This window comes from Scyliorhinus canicula, chromosome 19, assembly GCF_902713615.1.
Source record: "Scyliorhinus canicula chromosome 19, sScyCan1.1, whole genome shotgun sequence".
Lineage (NCBI taxonomy): Eukaryota > Metazoa > Chordata > Chondrichthyes > Carcharhiniformes > Scyliorhinidae > Scyliorhinus > Scyliorhinus canicula.
This window is the reverse complement of record NC_052164.1, coordinates 10,764,888-10,783,174: the sequence shown is the minus strand read 5'-3', so window position 1 is coordinate 10,783,174 and position 18,287 is coordinate 10,764,888. Positions and strand designations below refer to the sequence as shown.

At 51.1% G+C, this 18,287-nt stretch overlaps 1 protein-coding gene across 1 annotated transcript in view; it reads left to right on the top strand.

Annotated features, from left to right (window-relative positions):
- LOC119954260 (SH3 and cysteine-rich domain-containing protein 2-like) overlaps positions 1-18,287 on the top strand; it is a 130,665-nt gene that overhangs the window by 70,599 nt on the left and 41,779 nt on the right. The window contains exons 3-4 of the mRNA XM_038779344.1: positions 10,495-10,592; positions 15,183-15,264. Of these exons, the coding sequence (XP_038635272.1) occupies positions 10,495-10,592; positions 15,183-15,264 (180 nt within the window). The remainder of the gene's footprint in view (positions 1-10,494; positions 10,593-15,182; positions 15,265-18,287) is intronic.

The window sequence follows — 18,287 nt, the reverse complement described above, 5'->3', positions numbered from 1 at the left end:
CCCAGGTTCGATTCCCGGCTTGGGTCACTGTCTGTGCGGAGTCTGCATGTTCTCCCCATGTCTGCGTGAGTTTCCTCCGGGTGCTCCGGTTTCCTCCCACAGTCCAAAGATGTGCAGGTTAGGTGGATTGGCCATGCTAAATTGCCCTAAGTCCAAAAAAGGTGGGGTGGGGTTACAGGGATAGGGTGGAGGTGTGGGCTTGGGTAGGGTGCTCTTTCCAAGGGCCGGTGCAGTCTCGATGGGCCAAATGGCCTCCTTCTGCACAATAAAATTCTGTGATTCTATGTCAACCCTAGGAAGTCCCAATGCTGAACCTTTCCGCGCTTTTAAGACACTGCTTAAATCTCACTTAGAGCCAAGCTTTTGGTCACGTGTCCTGATATTCCCCCATAAGTGAGGTTTTTGTCAGATGATGCTGCTCTGTAACTCCCTGGGATTATTTCCTATGTTAAAGGTATTCTAGCAGTTTCCACTGGGGCGTGCTTAGTCTTGATACAAGGATACACAGAGTGAGGAAAGACACAGTGGGCAGCAGCTTATTTGAGAGAATGCAGACTGGAGATGCGGAGCATCGGGAATCAGTCGCAGCGATTTTCCACCCTGCATTCCTGTTGATTGAGACCGTGCCGCAGCAACCTATTCTCTCTCTAGTATTTGCTGCTCATGCTCCTGACATCTGCGGCCGCTCTGCACCGCCCTTTCGGCCACCAATTTTCATTCTTTCTTCAGAAGATGTAAGAGGCCATGTTGACTTCCGATAATGGTGTAAAATGGGTAACATCCACTCAGTTGCCCGAGAAACTTATTAATACTGAGCACCTTTTATGGGAAATGATGGGAGCCCCAAGCATCCAACATGGTGGGCAGTGTGCACACACACGCGCGCACACACACCATGGAAGAGTGTGACACACAGGCTGTGACACCTGCTATATTGTTGAAAACTTCAACATTGGCATCCAGGGAATGAGTCTGAGAACAGCATTAGCCCAATGTCCACCCAACCCCACTCCTCAGCACTGTACTTGCTACCTCCCTATAGGAATCCCTCCAGGGAGAGACAAAGTTGGAGCCTTCCCTGACTCTGGTTCCGAACTGTACCGAGGTCTGAGACTACAGCAGTGCGCACAATCCGACCAGAGAGGGTCCATAATGAGCTGCGATGAGGATGAAGGGAGACATTTCCTCAATGGGGGAGGGAGCATTAAAACTTCTTGCCAAACAATGGCCTGAATTCTCCGCCTCACGCTGCCAGGAGCGGAGTTATCAATGAGGAAAAGGATCCAGGGTTGGGGAGAAAACTGGATCAACATCTGGCGCCCTCCTTTTCTGATGCTCCTGCCCCCGGCTGGCTTGGGGATCGGGGTTCGCACCCTGCACCTGCGGGTATCAAGACCCATTTGCATCCACTTAACAGGACAGGCACCATATTCTCTGGGCTCAAGTGATTCCCCGGTCCTCTGGGAGAAGGACTGCTGGTCCTGACCAATGTGGGCCAAGGGGGTAACATACAATCTGTTGCCCCCAAAATCCATCGGAGGCCACCCACCTCCCCTCCAGAATGCAAGACCTGCCCACCCCCACCAGAGACCCCTTAAATAAAGAGACCCTCACAGAGACCCACTAAATAAGGAGACCCTTCCCCCTCCGAGAAGAGAGACCCCCGCCTGGAAGCTAGAGAGCAGTCCAGACAGGCAGTCATTCAAAGAGTGAAGTTTATAATTATTGAGGCTAGACCACTTCAAAGTTACTCAACCATGAAGGGAGATTAATGGAACAATGCTGACAGCTGGGGGTGTGTAGAAGTTGCCACTCCACAGCGGGTGGGTGGGGTGGGGGGGGGGGGGGGGGTGGAAGTTGCCAGTCCACAGCATTGGAATGTGGAGATTATAGTGGTGGCTTAAAGTTTCTCTTGGTAACTGTCTCGCTTATTCCCATTGGTTATATCTCCCAGGACCACCGTTCCTCAGCATTGATGTTATTTGGGATCAGTGAGAAAGCTGAGGCAGTGCCTTGTGCGGACACACAAAATAAAGACTAGCTGGGTATACCTCAGCTGAGGAATCTGCTGTGAATTTGGCAATGTGGCTACACTTGCTAAAAAATTGCAATAAATATTGTTGTTGCAACAAAAGAATCATCTTCGTCAAAACAGCTCGTTTTTGTTTGGGCTTTGATTCCTGGCAGAATTGTTCACCATTTGAGGTCACCGCTAATTTGTTTTTGGACTAAACAAATTTTTCACTTGTTAACTGAATGCAAGTCGCTGATTTAATCAACAACAAAGAAAACAGTCCAATGTACTTCTTGGAAGCACCATGAAAGCATATCTTGCCTGCTCCACGCAAATTAAAATTACCTCAATGATGAGGGAGCCAGGGCAGCACGGTGGCCTAGTGGTTAGCATAACCGCCTCACGGCGCTGAGGTCCCAGGTTCGATCCCGGCTCTGGGTCACTGTCCGTGTGGAGTTTGCACATTCTCCCCGTGTCAGCGTGGGTTTCGCCCCCACAACCCAAAAATGTGCAGAGTAGGTGGATTGGCCACGCTAAATTGCCCCTTAATAGAAAAAAATAATTGGGTAATCTAAATTTAAAAAAAAAAAAATGATGTGGGAGCCAAAATCAGCAAATGCAAATGGAACCTTCTTGGATTCGAGGTCGAAGGTGACTTGCTTCCACTTTGGGGAGAGGGGGTGGGTTCTGCAGTGGCCGAATGGCCCAATCCTGGAGCCGCAGAGTCCAACAGGTGGGGTAGATGGTGATTGATGAGGCGGGTGGGTGGGACGCTCTGGATTCTGCGCGCCCTTTCAGCTGCTTACACCTGGCCTCCGCGTGCTTCGCCTGGTGACACTCTAGGTGGTTGCCGCCTTCGCAGGTGCTTCATCTCCAGTTTGTGTATTCCAGGGCAAGTGAGTCTCGTGTCGGTTGGGTGGTTGCATTTATTTAGGGAGGCCTTCAGAGTGTCCCTGTAACATTTCCTCTGTCCTCCTAGTGATGGTGTGCCATTGCGGAGCTCGGAGTAGAGCACTTGTTTAGAGAGTCATGTGGACAATGTGACCCACCCATCACAGCTGGCCAAGTGTGACTAGTGCCTCGATACTGTGTACATTGGCCTGGGAGAAGAGGCTCACATTGGTACGCCTATCCTGCCAGTGGATTTGCGGGACATTGCAGATGCAATGTTGGTGATATCTCTCCAGGGATTTGAGGTGTCTGATGTACAGTGTCCGTGTTTCTGATGCAGAGGGTGGGGACCACGGCTGCTCTGGAGACCATGAGTATGGTGCTGGATTTGAGGTATCGGTCTTCGAACACTGTTCCTCAGCGTCCAAAGGCTGCGTTGGCGCATTGGATTTCATCTACAATGTTTGCTCGAGGTGAGACGATGCTCCCGAGGTATGGGAAATGGTCCATGTTTTCCAGGGGCTCGTTCGTGGATCTCGATGGTTGGAGGGGCCAGTGTTTTGTGACAAGAGCAGGCTGGCAGAGAAGCTTTGTTTTCTGGATGTTTAGTCTGAAGGCTGCTCTCTCCTACACCTCCGTGGACGTGTCTACGATGGTTTGTAGTTCAGCCTCGGTATGCGCTCATGTACGTGCCATGTGCGAACTGCATCTCAATGTCAGAAGTTGGGCTGGTCTTGGTTTTGCCCTGAAGGTGTCGGAGGCAGGACAGTTTTACGCTTGTCCTGGAGGTTAGTCCTCTCCGACCAGGGGCTTCACGGTGATGGGATGGAGTGTTACAGTGAAAAATGTACAGGAGAGCGTTGGTGCAATGACGCAGCCCTGCTTCACCCCGGTTTTCACTGGTATTGGGTCTGTGATGGACCCGTTGGTGCGAATCACGGCTTTTATGTCATAATGGAGCAGATGGAGAATGGTGACAAATTTTGGGGGCAGCCAAATTTGAGGAGGATGTTCGACAATCCCTCATGGTAGACAGAGTCAAAGGCCTTTGCACGATTGAAGAAGGGTCAATGCTGCTCCCAGCACTTTTCCTGGATTAGTCACAGGCTGAAGATCTGATCCATTGTGTCTCTTGATGGGCAGAAACCAGATTGAGACTCGGGGGAGGAGCTCTTCAGCCACTAGGAGGAGGTGGTTGAGGAGGATTCCCGCGATGACCTTTCCCATGACGGAGAGTAGGGAAATCCCTCTGTAATTTCCACAGTCAGACATGTCTCCTTTCTTGAAGATGGTCACAATTATGGCGTCTCTGAGATAACCCAGCATGTTCTCCTCGTTCCAGACAAGAATGAGGAGGACGCGCATGGATGTCAATAATGCATCTCCGCTGTATTTCAGTACTTCAGCGGGGATTCTATTTGGGTAGTTGGCTGTGAGGCACCGGCTGAGTGGGTCTTTCTACTCAGGCTTTTTGAGTCCAGTGAGTCTCCCCTGGCAGAGCTCTTTCTGCCTCTGCCAGCTTGGGGCCAGGTTGATGGAGATGATAAAGAGTGGATTGGGTCAGTCCATCAATCGTTGGCTCCAATTGTGATGCGGGCATCTTTGCTGCTCCTCACTCGGACATTGATGTAGTTTATTCAATGCCAGTGTTGGAGTGGGGGTGTTGCCATGAGGTCTTGCGCTTGCGTCTCTGGCGGAGTAAGATGGACGTAGATGTACGTTATGACAAGGTCATATTTTAGGCATTTCAGCAGGAGGTGGACTCCCATGGGGTTTGTTTTCCCGAAGCCTTCAATGCTTAGCACGCCTTTCGTCCATCCCGACTATGGCATTGAGGTCACTGAGGAGAATCCGTTTGTCTCCCTTTGGGATGCTGGACAGAGTTTGGTCGATGCTGGAGTAGAGTACCTCTTTTGTCTTGTTTGTTATGTCGCGTGTCAGGGCGTAGGAACTGATGGCCACGATGTTCTGCTTCTGGGTCAGGGTGAGCTGTAGGGTCATGAGTCACTTATTCTGCAGCAGGGGCATTCACTGAGACTTCCGCCCAATTCATTTATATGACAAAGCCGACCCTTTAGGAGACGACGGCCGGGATTCTCCGTTAACTGGCGGGGTGGGCCATACCTGCGCCGGGGAGTGGCGTGAACCACTCCGGCGTCGGGCCACCCGGAAGGTGCGGAAGATTCCGCACCTTCATGGGCTATGCCGGCACCGGCAGGGTTGGCGCCGCGCCAACCGGTGCCAAAGGGCCTCTGCTGGCCGGTGCAAGTTGGCGCATGCGTGGAAGCGCCAGTGTGTACTGGCGTCATCCCAGCACATGCGCAGGGGGGTTCTTCTCCACGCCAGCCCTGGCGGACCGTTATAGCGGCTGGCACGGAGGGAAACAGTGCCCCCGTTGCACAAGCCCGCCCGCGAATTGGTGGGCCCCGATCACGGGCCAGGCTACCGTGGGTGCACTCCCAGGGGCCAGATACCCCCCCCCCCCACCCCCCCGGGAGGACTTTGCAGGCCACCCACAGAGCCAGGTCCCGCCGGTATGGACCTGGTTTGATTTACTCTGGCGGGATCGGGCGAAAGCGGGCAATCGCCGGGGGGGGGGGGGGGGGGGGGGGGGGCGAGAAACCAGTGCTGGAGAATCTGGTAGCCGGCGGCGGGGCGGGATTCACGCCGCTTCCCCCCCCCCCCCCCCCCCCCCCACTCCCCCCGGCGATTCTCCAGCCCGGCAGGGGGGTCGGAGAATCCCGCCCAACATTCTTCATCTGGAAAGACGAATCAGAAGGTGTATCTGTCACCGTGTTCCTTACGCTGGCCTTCTCCTGTCAGTCGTGTCTCGCTCAGAGCAGCGATACCAGCCTTGTAGTTCCGGAGTTCCCAGGTTATGATGGTATTGCGACTTTCAGGTCTGACTCTGTTGGGATTGTCGAGAAGGATATTGATGTTCCAGATCCCAAAATCCATCTGGGTGGGTGGGATGGGGTTGGGTGAAAGATGCCGGTGTGTGGATTCTTTTAACACGGGGTGGTCTTGCACACCAACCGTCACACGGTCCGACAGAGCGAGGTCAAGGCCCGATGGCGGGAAATCCGAGTCGCCTGGAGGCCAGGCTCTGCTGTAGGACGGGGCTAACAAAACCTCGCTGTCCACCAATCATCTGCCCACCTATCAGTGTGTGGTATCACTCTCTGGTAACCTCCTGTGCAGTGTGGCAGTGGCAGAGAGAGAAGGAGTAGCAGTACTTCAAAAGGCGTAAGAAGGAGAGGCTGACAAGGTGCTGATGAGCAGCGGGAGCTTTATGATCGATGTGCTCGCTGGGGCACGAGGTCAATCAGCTACTCCCATGTGTGGAGAGCGCCAAGGGAGGAGTGAGGACCTGACCTGGCGGAGGCCAGACAGCACGGGGCCTACAGAATTCCCAGAAGGCACAGCAAGAGGAGTAGGAGTGGCAGGGGAGTGGTGAGAGTACAGAGAACCTGATCTGGATGAGGTCAGACAGCGCATGGCCCTCAATAAATGCCCAGAAGGAGGAGCGAGAGCAGCAGGAGGGCGAAGAGAAAGGCGGGAGCATAGGAGAAAATGGAATAATATCCATTTCAAAACCACTTAATAAATAACAACCAGCAAGTCAAAGATAGGGGGTGTTTCATTCCCAAACCCTTGGGTGGTGAACTCCCATTGTATCTAGACTTGCAAAGTGAGTCAAAATCCTGGAGCCCCCTCCCTAACAGCATCGTGGATGTACCTACATTGCATGGACTGCAGTGGTTCAAGAAGGCAGCTCACCACCAACTTGTCAAGGCCAATTAATTCCAATTCCAGTTCTCTTCCTACACCTAGTGGTGGACTGGGGCAGACTGTTGTTTGTTTCCATTTCTAGTTATTCGTGGATCAGGTCGCTCGTCCGTTGCCAGAGGCTTATGGCTTGGGGGGGAGGGGGGGACTCTCTGCATCAAGCGTGGCTGACCAGGAGCACCTCCTGCACTTACTGCCAGCCATTGGTGTGTTTGGAAGGATTTGCAGCTTGAAACTCAACCTTTTTGGCTGCACTATGAATGCACCTTCCTTAGTCACAAACGGCACAGTTTCACAGTGGTTAGCATTGCTGCCTCAGAGTGCCAGGGATCCGGGTTCGATTCGATTCTGACCTTGGGTCACTGTCTGTGTGGAGTCTGCAGTTCTCCTTGTGTCTGCGTGGGTTTCCTCCGGGTGCTCCGGTTTCCTCCCACAGTCCGAAGATGTGCAGGTTAGGTGGATTGGCCATGATCAATTGCCCCTTTGGGTGGGGTTGCAGAAATGGGACAGGGGATTGGTGTCGAGTCGATGCAGACGAGATGGGCTGAATGGCCTCCTTTGGCACTGTAGGGATTCTATGAAGTCCTGGGTTGGGACTCTAACCCGGAGCTTCTGGTTTTGAATCATAGATGCTGCTCAAAAGGCCTCCTAAGGGCAATTAAGGATGGGCAATAAATGTTGACCGAGCCATCGATGCCCACATCCTGTAAAATTATATTGTTAGAAATACCCTTCGACAAAGAGCTGAGTGAGAGGGCAAGCTTAAGATGGATGGGTATAGAGGGTATGTGCTGAAAGGAAGTTAGCAGAAGGTTGTCGTAATGAGTCTGGGTGGGGGAGAGGGTGGTGCCTGAGCTGGTATCCTTCTGCAGCATTGTAAACGTGCTTATTTACAGCACAGAAACGGGTCATTCAGCCCATCAGGTCTATGCCAGTGTTTGTATACTTCATGATAGCTCCATCCCACTCATTGGGTGGGATTTTCCTGCCGCGCCCACCCTGGGATCGGAATTCCCACCTGAAGTCGACTGACTTTGCAATGGTCCCTCAAATTGGCTGTCTCGCCGCCACAATTCCGGTGGGAGGCGGGAATGGTAAATTTACCCCATTACCTAATCATATCGACGCACCCATTTCGTTCTCCCTCATAGGGTTTTTTGATCTTTCTCTTAAATGCATCTGAAGAGCTGCTCTGGGAGGTCGTGACTTCCACATTCAAACCACTGTTTGGTTAAACGTTTCTCCTGAATTAAGTAGTGATTATCCTGTCTGTATCACACCACCTTCTGGTCTGGCCGTCAAATAGAAATATCTCTCCATCTGCCCGATCAAACCCTCATCATAATTTTAAATACCTCTGTCAGGCCATTTACCAACCTTCTTAGTTCCATGCAAATTATTCAGAAAAACATGCCTGAGGCTTTTAATGTGCAGATGGCACCATAACCCACACTCTGGACTCAAAGCCCTGCAGCCAAGGGCTTGCAAAGCTCAACTAGGTTTTCATTTGAGATAATCGACGACAAATGACCTTCAACCCAAACGACGCAGCGTAACGGGCAGATACACTGCAGTGGGACTTGGCATGGGGCACATTGAAAGATGCCCAAGCGCAGATTTTACGATCGAAGGAAGCCAACAGGAGCGATCAGCAATCCCACCTCTTCCACACAATGCCATTGGAGATGTGGCAGATTTTTACTGATGAATGCGATAGCCTCATCCGCCCCCCCCCCCCCCCCCCCAAAACTGCCAGCATTAAAATGGGCAAATCTGAGGCAATGGAGAAGCCGTGATGTTTTAAAACAATATTCCCCCCCCCAATTAAGGTCCAATTCACCTACCCTGCATATCATTGGGCTGAGGGGGTGAGCCCCTGGCAAGCACGGGGAGAATGTGCAAACTCCACACAGACAGTGACCCGGGGCCGGGATCGAACGCGGGTCCTCGGCGCTGCGAGGCAGCAGTGCTAACCACTGCGCCAACGTGCCACCCTGGAGAAGCTCTGATTTAATAGCTCCACCATTGCTTTCCCACTGATCTGGGAAGAATTAATAAATTTCCCCCTCTGATGACATTTAATCCATTCAACTGTATCCAAACATTGGCTCAGCTTCAGCTGAAATATTGTTGTCCAGTTGTGGGCCTGGCACTTCAGGAAGGATATGAAGGTGCGGAAAAGATCCACGAGAATAGCTCGAAGAGGTGAGGAAATTCAGTTACGTAAAAAGATTGGAGAAGCTGGAGCTGTTTCCCTCGGAGAAGAAAAGGCTGAGAGGGGATTTGACAGAGGGGTTCAAAATCATGAGGTGTCTGGACAGGGTAGATAGGGAGAATCTGTTCCCATTGGTGGAATGGTCGAGAAGCAGAGGGCGTAGGTTTAGCTCACTTGGCTAAATCGCTGGCTTTTAAAGCAGACCAAGCAGGCCAGCAGCACGGTTCGATTCCCGTACCAGCCTCCCCGGACAGGCGCCGGAATGTGGCGACTAGGGGCTTTTCACAGTAACTTCATTGAAGCCTACTCGTGACAATAAGCGATTTTCATTTCATTTTGGGTAATTGGCAAAAGAAGCAATGGGGACGTGAGGCAAAGCTTTTTCACGCAGCGAGTGGTTGGGGTCTGGAATGCACGGCCCAAGACTGCGGGAGAGGCAAGTTCATTCGAGACTCGAGAGGGAATTGGATTGTTATCTGAAAGGGGGAATGTGGAGGGTGATGGGGAGAAGGTGTGGGAATGGCACTGGGTGAATTGCACCTCGGGAGGGCCATCACAGACACAAAGGGCAGAATGGCCACTTTCTGTCATAAAATCACTCGACGATTCTGAAAACAGGGAGAGGCAGCAACAAACTTCAAGGACATTAAAGTTCATTCCCTGGCATTGTGCTGAAGATGCACAACTCCCTGATCAACATGCACATGAACTATTGTACACAGCCCTGCATCTTGCCCATCCAAACCCTGAAGACAATGCTGAGAAGAACAACAATATTCCTTAGTGCGAGCCAACAGCAACCATTCCATCAGCTTCAGCTTTGAAATGAGGAGAGATGAGTGGGAACAATTCTCTCTGCCGTACCAGTGAAAGAAGTATAGGACGCTGGGTTAGCTTATCGGAAGAGGGGCAGTACTATTATTTTAGAAGGATGAGGTCAAATAATCTAAAGGAGTTTTATTTTTTAATCCCAGATGACCTTTTGACACCATCTATGATTTCTCACCTGTCTGGAACCTGTCTAATGTAAACTCGATAAAAGGTGACATTGAAATCTTCCTTAAGGGGTTATAATAAGTTTAACGGTCATTAGGCCAGACTTGCCAAAGCCAAACTAAATAGTGCATCAGAATTCAGTTCATTTTGGTGCAAAATTTAAACCTTCCACATCAACAGACCAATCTAGGGCAAGGCTACAGCCAACCTATCACCTTGTCCTGATACAGCAACATTAATATCGAACAAACATATCTGAAAATGATTGCGAAAGTTAGGAAGGGATCAGAACCAAGCAGGTGGAAGGTGGTGAATTAGGCTTTGTGACCAAGGAAGAAGATTTAAAATAAACCTTTGAACCTGAGGACAGTGGCAGGGGGCAGAAAGGTGTGGGAAGAGTTTTTTCAAGTGAATAATGACCAGCTGGTGATGGGAATGGTTGGGAATGGAAGTATGGAAAGTCAACCAGAGACTGAAGAGAGGAGAGAACAGGTAGAGACGTGAAGCAGCTGAAGTGGGCAGACTGTGCAGGGAGACGGCGCAAGGCTCAGCCGACAGTATTGCTTATTTTTTTGTTTTGCGTTTTCAGGGTATTCTAAGCGAGGATGGCGTTGCAAACTCTGTAAAATCAATGCTCACCCGCAATGTGGAGAGGACGCTTCCCAACAACAGTGCGTCGGCAAACTGGTGAGTGGTGTTCAGAAACCCAGTTAATGAGCCGCTGAATCATACGGCTAGCCCATGGGGCAGTTGCTGCAAATTTGGTGCGTCACAACTTCAGGGCCTCACAGAGAAAACTTTTCAGTCTTCCAAAAAGATTTGCTTTTTATTGTCACATCCTTAAAGGGTTTTCATTGCAACGATATCATCTCTAATGCGTTCTACCAGCGAAAAAGAGAAAACGAAACGCATGTCAATAATTTAAATATTTATAAAACTCCTTTCACGAGCTCAGGACATCCCAAAGTATTTTACAGCCAAATAAGTACTTTTCAAAAAAGTGTAGTCACTGTTGTAACGTAGGAAATGCAGCAGCGAGTTTGTGCACAGTAAGATCCCACAAGCAACAATGTGACAGTGAGCAGATGTGTTTTTCATGAATGATAGTCAGAAATGTGTACTCCAGGGCAGCACGGTGGCGCAGTGGGTTAGCCCTGCTGCCTCACGGCGCCGAGGTCCCAGGTTCGATCCCAGCTCTGGGTCACTGTCCGTGTGGAGTTTGCACATTCTCCCCGTGTTTGCATGGGTTTCGCCACCCCCCCCCCCCCCCCCCCCCCCCCCAACCCAAAGATGTGCAGGGTAGGTGGATTGAACACACTAAATTGCCTCGTAATTGGAAAAAAAATTAATTGGGTACTCTAAATTTATAAAAAAAGAGAAATGCGTTCTACTCCTGACCCCGGAGGACTTTGTGCCAATGCTCACAAACGAGTGTGCAATGGGAAATCCCATTAACAAGCGGCGGGCGGATAGAACAGCACGCGGCTGGGGCAACCGGAGAATCCCGCCTCTAATGTCAGCTTCGATTAGGACACAGCCTGATGTTCTTAAAACTGGAAAGTATCTGAGTGAAATGGCATGGGATGCCAAAGGAATCTTTACTGAGTTTGAGGTTCGTAAGATATTGCTGTCATTGCCTACAGTAAATATTCATCCACATAAATATTCATCCACACAACCAACCATTCTGCTATCCTAAGTATGAAATATGAACGAACACTCTTGTAAATCAGAGGATTAATAACATCCATCACAAACCTGTTGCCGAAGCAGGAGCACGGATATGTCAGTGAAAGGTCAGTCAAGTACTCAGATGTCAAATTTAACTCAACAGATCCACTCGCGTGTTGGAGATGGATTAGTTCAGATTCAATGAAAAGGCAGATGGGATTACTGTCAGCTGCCGTGGTCTGTGCCAAGGCCTGATGTTGCCTGTCGGTATCTCATTTAATGTACGAGCTTGTCGCTTCTCCCCACGCTGTCATAATCATTACACTACCCAGGGACATTTATAAATCATTGCCACTTCTAATCATTATGTAAGCCCTTTTATTATGCGCTGCTTTCTTTTACGTAAAGTGACACGAGTATCAGTTTTGACCTTTTTGTAGGGCGCATTCATTTTCTCAGCAATTCTGCCTTTGGCAGAAGGGACTGATGTGAAGGATGAGAGAGAGCGGTTACAGTCTGACATGCTCTTTTAAGGTGGGTCAACCTTGTTTAAGGCAGCAAAAACAAATAGACCCAGTGGCAGTGCCTCCAATGGGAGATGTCGGCAGTATTCATCAAGGAATGTGAGGGTCATAGGATAAATTAGATCTTAACTGCGTGCACTAGCTCCAGCCAGGTAAGTGCGACTATGCCTACAAGTGGCAGAATGCATTTATTTGTCAGTAGATATGTACAGGCGGCGTTTCGACATCTCCCTGTTTTCACTTCCATTGCATCACCCGAACACACCAGTCTCAGTTCACCAGCTGCTGAAACCCACATTCATCCCTGCATCTCCTCTAGACTTGACCACTTCGATGCACACCGGGCTGGTCTTCCATATCGTACACTCCGACCCTCGGAGATATTTGCATTCCTCTCATTCTGGCCTCTTATACATCCCCAATATTAATTGCTCTGCCATTGGTAGTCATGTCTTCAGCTACATAGGGCTAAGCTCTGGATTACTGGACACGATATAACAAAAAGGAAGAGTCCCGTTTTGGGTCCGGATACTGGGAGCCGGGAACGACCCCGCTATCAAACAGGACTTTGTTTATTTTTTTTGGCCTTGGTGAAGAACGCCCGCTGAGGCCGCACTTACCTCACTTCCTGCAGCTCCGCGTTGTACGAAGAGATTGGGCTGCCATTTTTTAATGCCGCCTTGATCTCTTGACTCCTCAGCCACCCCTCCGCAGCCCTGGACCCCCACCACCTACGGGGTCATCGAACCCCCCACTCCCCCACTCCATGGGCGGAATTCTCCGCAAAGCCCAAAGCCATCGTGAAACCCGGAGAGGTTCACGACGGCGCCGGAAGCCTCTCCTTACACCCTATTCCCCCCCCCCCCCCCCCCCCCCCTCCCGGGGGGGGGCTAGGAGGGCCATGCCGTAAATCTCGGCCGCGGGGCCTAGTCGCTGGCGTCAAGGCCCAGCGCGCCGAGAATGACGCGGCCGGCGCGCCTAATGACGTCAGCCGCGCATGCACAGGTTGGCCGGCTCCAACCCGCGCATGCGGGGCTGACGTCTTTCCCTCTGCTGCCCCGCAAGACGTGGCAGCTTGATCTTGCAAGGCGGCGGAGGGGAAAGAGTGCATCCCTTTGAAACGCCGGCCCGACGATCGGTGGGCACCGATCGCGGGCCAGTCCCCCCCCCGAGCCCGGTCGTGGTGCTCACTCCCCTCTCCGCTCCCCACAAGCCACAAAACAGCTGCTGGCGCCATGTTCACGCCGGCAGCGACCAGGTGTGGTTGCCGCCGGCGTGAACCGGTCGGGAACGGCAGGCCACTCGGCCCATCCGGGTCAGAGATTCTCCAAGCGGCGTTTCGCAAAACGCGACACGCCATTTTGGGGGGGGGTTGGGAGAATCACGGGGGGTGCCAGAGCGGCCCTCCCGCGATTCTCCCACCCGGCGTGGGAGCGGAGAATTGCGCCCCATCTCTTTAAGGGCAGGGCAGTGCTGGGCCCAATCCACCACGAGTGACCTGTCACCTGGGCATCTTGGCATGGCCAGCCAGGCACCCTGGCAGTGCCCCGGACAGTGCCCCTGGCAGGCTGGGCGCCGGGATAATCCGACGCAGAAATATTTAAATGAGCCTAACAGCTCACTTAAATATGTAAATCTGGATCCCGCCCAGCGGGGGCATGATCCGGATCGAGACGATTCACAAGATCTCAGTAGATCTCACTGACTGTCTCTGTGGGTTGGGTTCTTCCACCCTGCCTGCTGTAAGATCGCCAAGGGCGGGACGTGGGCCATGTAAAAGATCCATTGACCTCGGGTGGGAATTTCCGGTTCCGGGTGGGCGCAGCCGGAGAATCCACCCTTTGTCCCTCCACCTCTCCTTTAAGACACTCCTTAACAACCATCTATTTGACCAGGCTTTTAGTTATCTGACTAATATTTCCTAATTTGTTCGGAACATATATCGGAAATTTGAGCACCGACATCACAAAGATCTTTTTTTTCACTTACTAAACTGCCAGGTCCTGTATTAGTTATCAGCAGTCAAAGCTGTATATCATAGCCGCAGTAAGTGGGTAAACTTCCTTATTCCTGAATTCAGGGGCAGCACGGTGGTACAGTGGGTTAGCCCTGCTGCCTCATGGTGCCTAGATCCCAGGTTCGATCCCGGCTCTGGGTCACTGACCGTGTGGAGTTTGCACATTCTCCCCGTGTCTGCGTGGGTTTCACCCCCACAACGCAGAGCTGTGCAGGCTAGGTGGATTGAACACACTCACAACTCTACCTGACTGTGGGGTTTTACCAGTTGCCAGTTGTGGGATAGCACTGCTATGTGAAAAGCAGATTCAAAAATGGACACCCTGGTAGAGAGGTTCCTTTTAGAGGTTCTGCTCTCTCACTCTTTGCAGTGTCCCTATATCACACCGCCCCCTGGTGACATGGTGGCCTGCCCTCGATGGCATCAAGCCCCGCCCAAATTACATAAATCCCCACCACCCCCAATGACATCAGTGGCCTCTGACCCCATTATATAAGTCAACATTCTTTTGGACCTTTGCCAGTGTGTCCGATCACTGTCGTGGAGAAAATCCCAATAGATCTCAACATATAGAAGGTAAAATTCAACTTTGCTTCAATGTGGGTGGTGCTGAATCCATCATCTATTATACACAATTTTACTTTCCATGTGACTCAATCTGGTGGGGTGTATAATGAATTTCTCTTTCTCCGTTTCCTTCCCTTGCCCCACCAAGTCACAGTTTAGTTTTGTTCTCGTCATGGAGGGTGAAACTGGCCTGTGGTCTGCTTACAAAATCCTCAGTTTACAGAAATAATGGAAGTAAAAAATACGTTGGTGCACAGCAAGGTGATTAAACTTGATGATTTTCATGCAGGATCTCTCATGTGCCTGGACGTGCTTCGCATTGTTCGAGTCAATTGGTCATTTGTCTTCAAAATCCGAATCCAATAACCACCGTCCACTTTAACTCCCCTTCTCTTTGTTAATATAGTTGTGATGTTTATATTTTGTAAAAATTTCAATAAAAATGTTTTTTTTTTAAAAACTCCCCTTCTCTTCCTTATTTCATGTCACGATTGAAAGCCGATGGGATTCAGACGGAATTTCAGCTCTCCACTTCTCATCCATGAACAATATGGATTTGTTAAGGAAGCCATGCCAATTGGTGAGTAAACCAACATATTAAACACATCCAAACTAGCCTTTGTCACGTGATCTTTTGCAGCCTATCTTGGGACCTTAAGAAAGCGACAAGTGGTACAACGAGAAATGAGTGATATTGTGGAAGGAATATTCTCAATCTATCTCGTAACATATTCTACATATTTCCTATTTCACCCCTTTTACATTCTGATTTTTCTTTGGTCGAAGATGGAAGATACGCCAACGTCAATACTGCTGCTCCTATCGTTGCTGTTAATTTCTGCTTTTTTTCCTTCCCCTCTTTTTATATCTCTCCCCAAGCGGACTGCCCTTCCCTGACAATCAGATTTGCAATGGACCTGCCGTTGGTCAGTGCTAATCTTTAACCAGTGGAGCCCAAGGTTTCAGAGGGCGGTGACGAGCCAGTGGGGCTAATTTTGACTTTGGGTGATAGTATAAAATGGGTATTGATGACTTCAGTGGAAACACAAATCTAGGAGATAGGTACAATGGTGTTTGTACCATCTCCCAAAGTCAGAATTACCCCCCTATCTTTTTCCATCCAGTTTGCTCCTTCCTGACTAGTTCTTTGCTCGTGGTCACCAATGATTTTTCAGTGTTTCACCTGATTGAGTTACCTTCATATGAGCTGGAATCTGTGGAGCTCCATCACGATTCAGTCCTAATCCTGTCCACATCTGGTGCCTGCGTAAGTTTTCTATCGCTGGTATTAAGGTTGAAACTCTACATTTCCCGCTCACTAAGCGGAGAGATGGCTGTACTGGGGAATAGAAATCTTTTGTCACTCCTTGTCAGCATTAAGCGCCTCTTGGTTATTTACAGCGTGGTTTAGATGTGGAACAAGCTTCGTAGAGTCAACCGTGCAGTCATCTATGATATCAGAAAAGTATCGCCAGTTGAGCCATTCAGTTGAATGGCACAGTGGTTGGCACTATTGCTTCATGGTGCCAGTGACCAGAGTTCAATTCTGACCTTGGTTTCTGTCTGTGTGGAGTTTGCATGTTCTCCCCATGTCTCCGGGTGCTCCGGATACCTCCCACAGTCCAAGGACGTGCAGGTTAGATGCATTGGCTATGCTGAGATTGCTCCTTATTGTCCAAAGATATGCAGGTAAGGGGGGGGGGGGGGGTACTGGGTTACGGGTCTAGGGCGGGCGAGTGGGCCTAGGTAGGGTGCAGACTCGATGGGTCAAATGGCCTCTTTGTGCACTGCAGAGATTCAATGGCTCCCTCACTTGCTTGGTGTATGCCGCTATGTTTAGTGTCAACAGCTGACTGGTATAAAAGCCACACTCATTGTTTTGCACACACACCGACGGGATACATTTTTTTACTGGGAGTGATGGTAGGTACAGAGTTGCTAATGATACAACAAGGCTAATGGGACAATTATTATACAAATGGTGGATATTGACTTTTGATTATGCTTTCACCTGACTTCATTCCAGTCTGAGATGAGTGACCCCCCCCCCCCCCCCCCCTCCCCCCCGCATGTGTCACACACTCTCTACAATTTATATTTGCTGGTCAGTTACAGCTTCGGAATCCTGGGCCCCACTGGGAGATAGAGAATCCTGACTGTCAAGTGCGCGGGATCAGCTCCAAATACTTAACTCCCTGAAATAACCTGAGGGTAAATTTGCAGACTCGGGCCAAGCGGGTCATTTTCTACTTTCAAGAGCAGGAATCAGGGGAGACCCAGGTGCTTGCTCTCAGATTCTCTCGACCAATGGAAAACTAATGAGACTAGGCCCTCCACCGTGAACAACACAGCTGCAGTGGGGGTGGGAGATGCACTTGGCACTATGGGAATTGAACACTGACTACCTCCTGGACTGAAAGCTTATCAAATATAAATGAACTTCAGATTGCAAGCTACAAAGAAGCTTTTACGAGAGTGACATCAAAGGTAATATTAGAACACAGATTTTTCATAAACGTAGCTTCTGGGAAAAATCATACATTTTTTTTCAAATAACAAAATCGAATAGCTACGGTTTTATTTTGATGTGTTTCTTTTCTGGTTTGTCAAATCGCCCGCATCATTGAGGGACTGGAAGAAAGATTCAACAGTTTTAAAAGGCAGCAAAAAGAGGGAGAAACAATTTTCAGTACCGGAGGGCTGAGGGTCAGTGCTCGGAGGGCTGAGGGTCAGTGCTCGGAGGGCTGAGGGTCAGTACCGAGACGGTCAGTGCTCGGAGGGCTGAGGGTCAGTGCTCGGAGGGCTGAGGGTCAGTGCTCGGAGGGCTGAGGGTCAGTGCTCGGAGGGCTGAGGGTCAGTACCGAGACGGTCAGTGCTCGGAGGGCTGAGGGTCAGTGCTCGGAGGGCTGAGGGTCAGTACCGAGACGGTCAGTGCTCGGAGGGCTGAGGGTCAGTGCTCGGAGAGCTGAGGTTCAGTGCTCGGAGGGCTGAGGGTCAGTGCTCGGAGGGCTGAGGGTCAGTGCTCGGAGGGCTGAGGGTCAGTGCTCGGAGGGCTGAGGGTCAGTGCTCGGAGGGCTGAGGGTCAGTGCTCGGAGAGCTGAGGTTCAGTGCTCGGAGGGCTGAGGGTCAGTGCTCGGAGGGCTGAGGGTCAGTGCTCGGAGGGCTGAGGGTCAGTGCTCGGAGGGCTGAGGGTCAGTACCGAGACGGCCAGTGCTCGGAGGGCTGAGGGTCAGTACCGGAGGGCTGAGGGTCAGTGCTCGGAGGGCTGAGGGACAGTATCGGAGGGCTGAGGGTCAGTGCTCGGAGGGCTGAGGGTCAGTGCTCGGAGGGCTGAGGGTCAGTGCTCGGAGGGCTGAGGGTCAGTGCTCGGAGGGCTGAGGGTCAGTGCTCGGAGGGCTGAGGGTCAGTGCTCGGAGGGCTGAGGGTCAGTGCTCGGAGGGCTGAGGGTCAGGTCTCGGAGGGCTGAGGGTCAGTGCTCGGAGGGCTAAGGGTCAGTGCTCGGAGGGCTGAGGGTCAGTGCTCGGAGGGCTGAGGGTCAGTGCTCGGAGGGCTGAGGGTCAGTGCTCGGAGGGCTGAGGGTCAGTGCTCGGAGGGCTGAGGGTC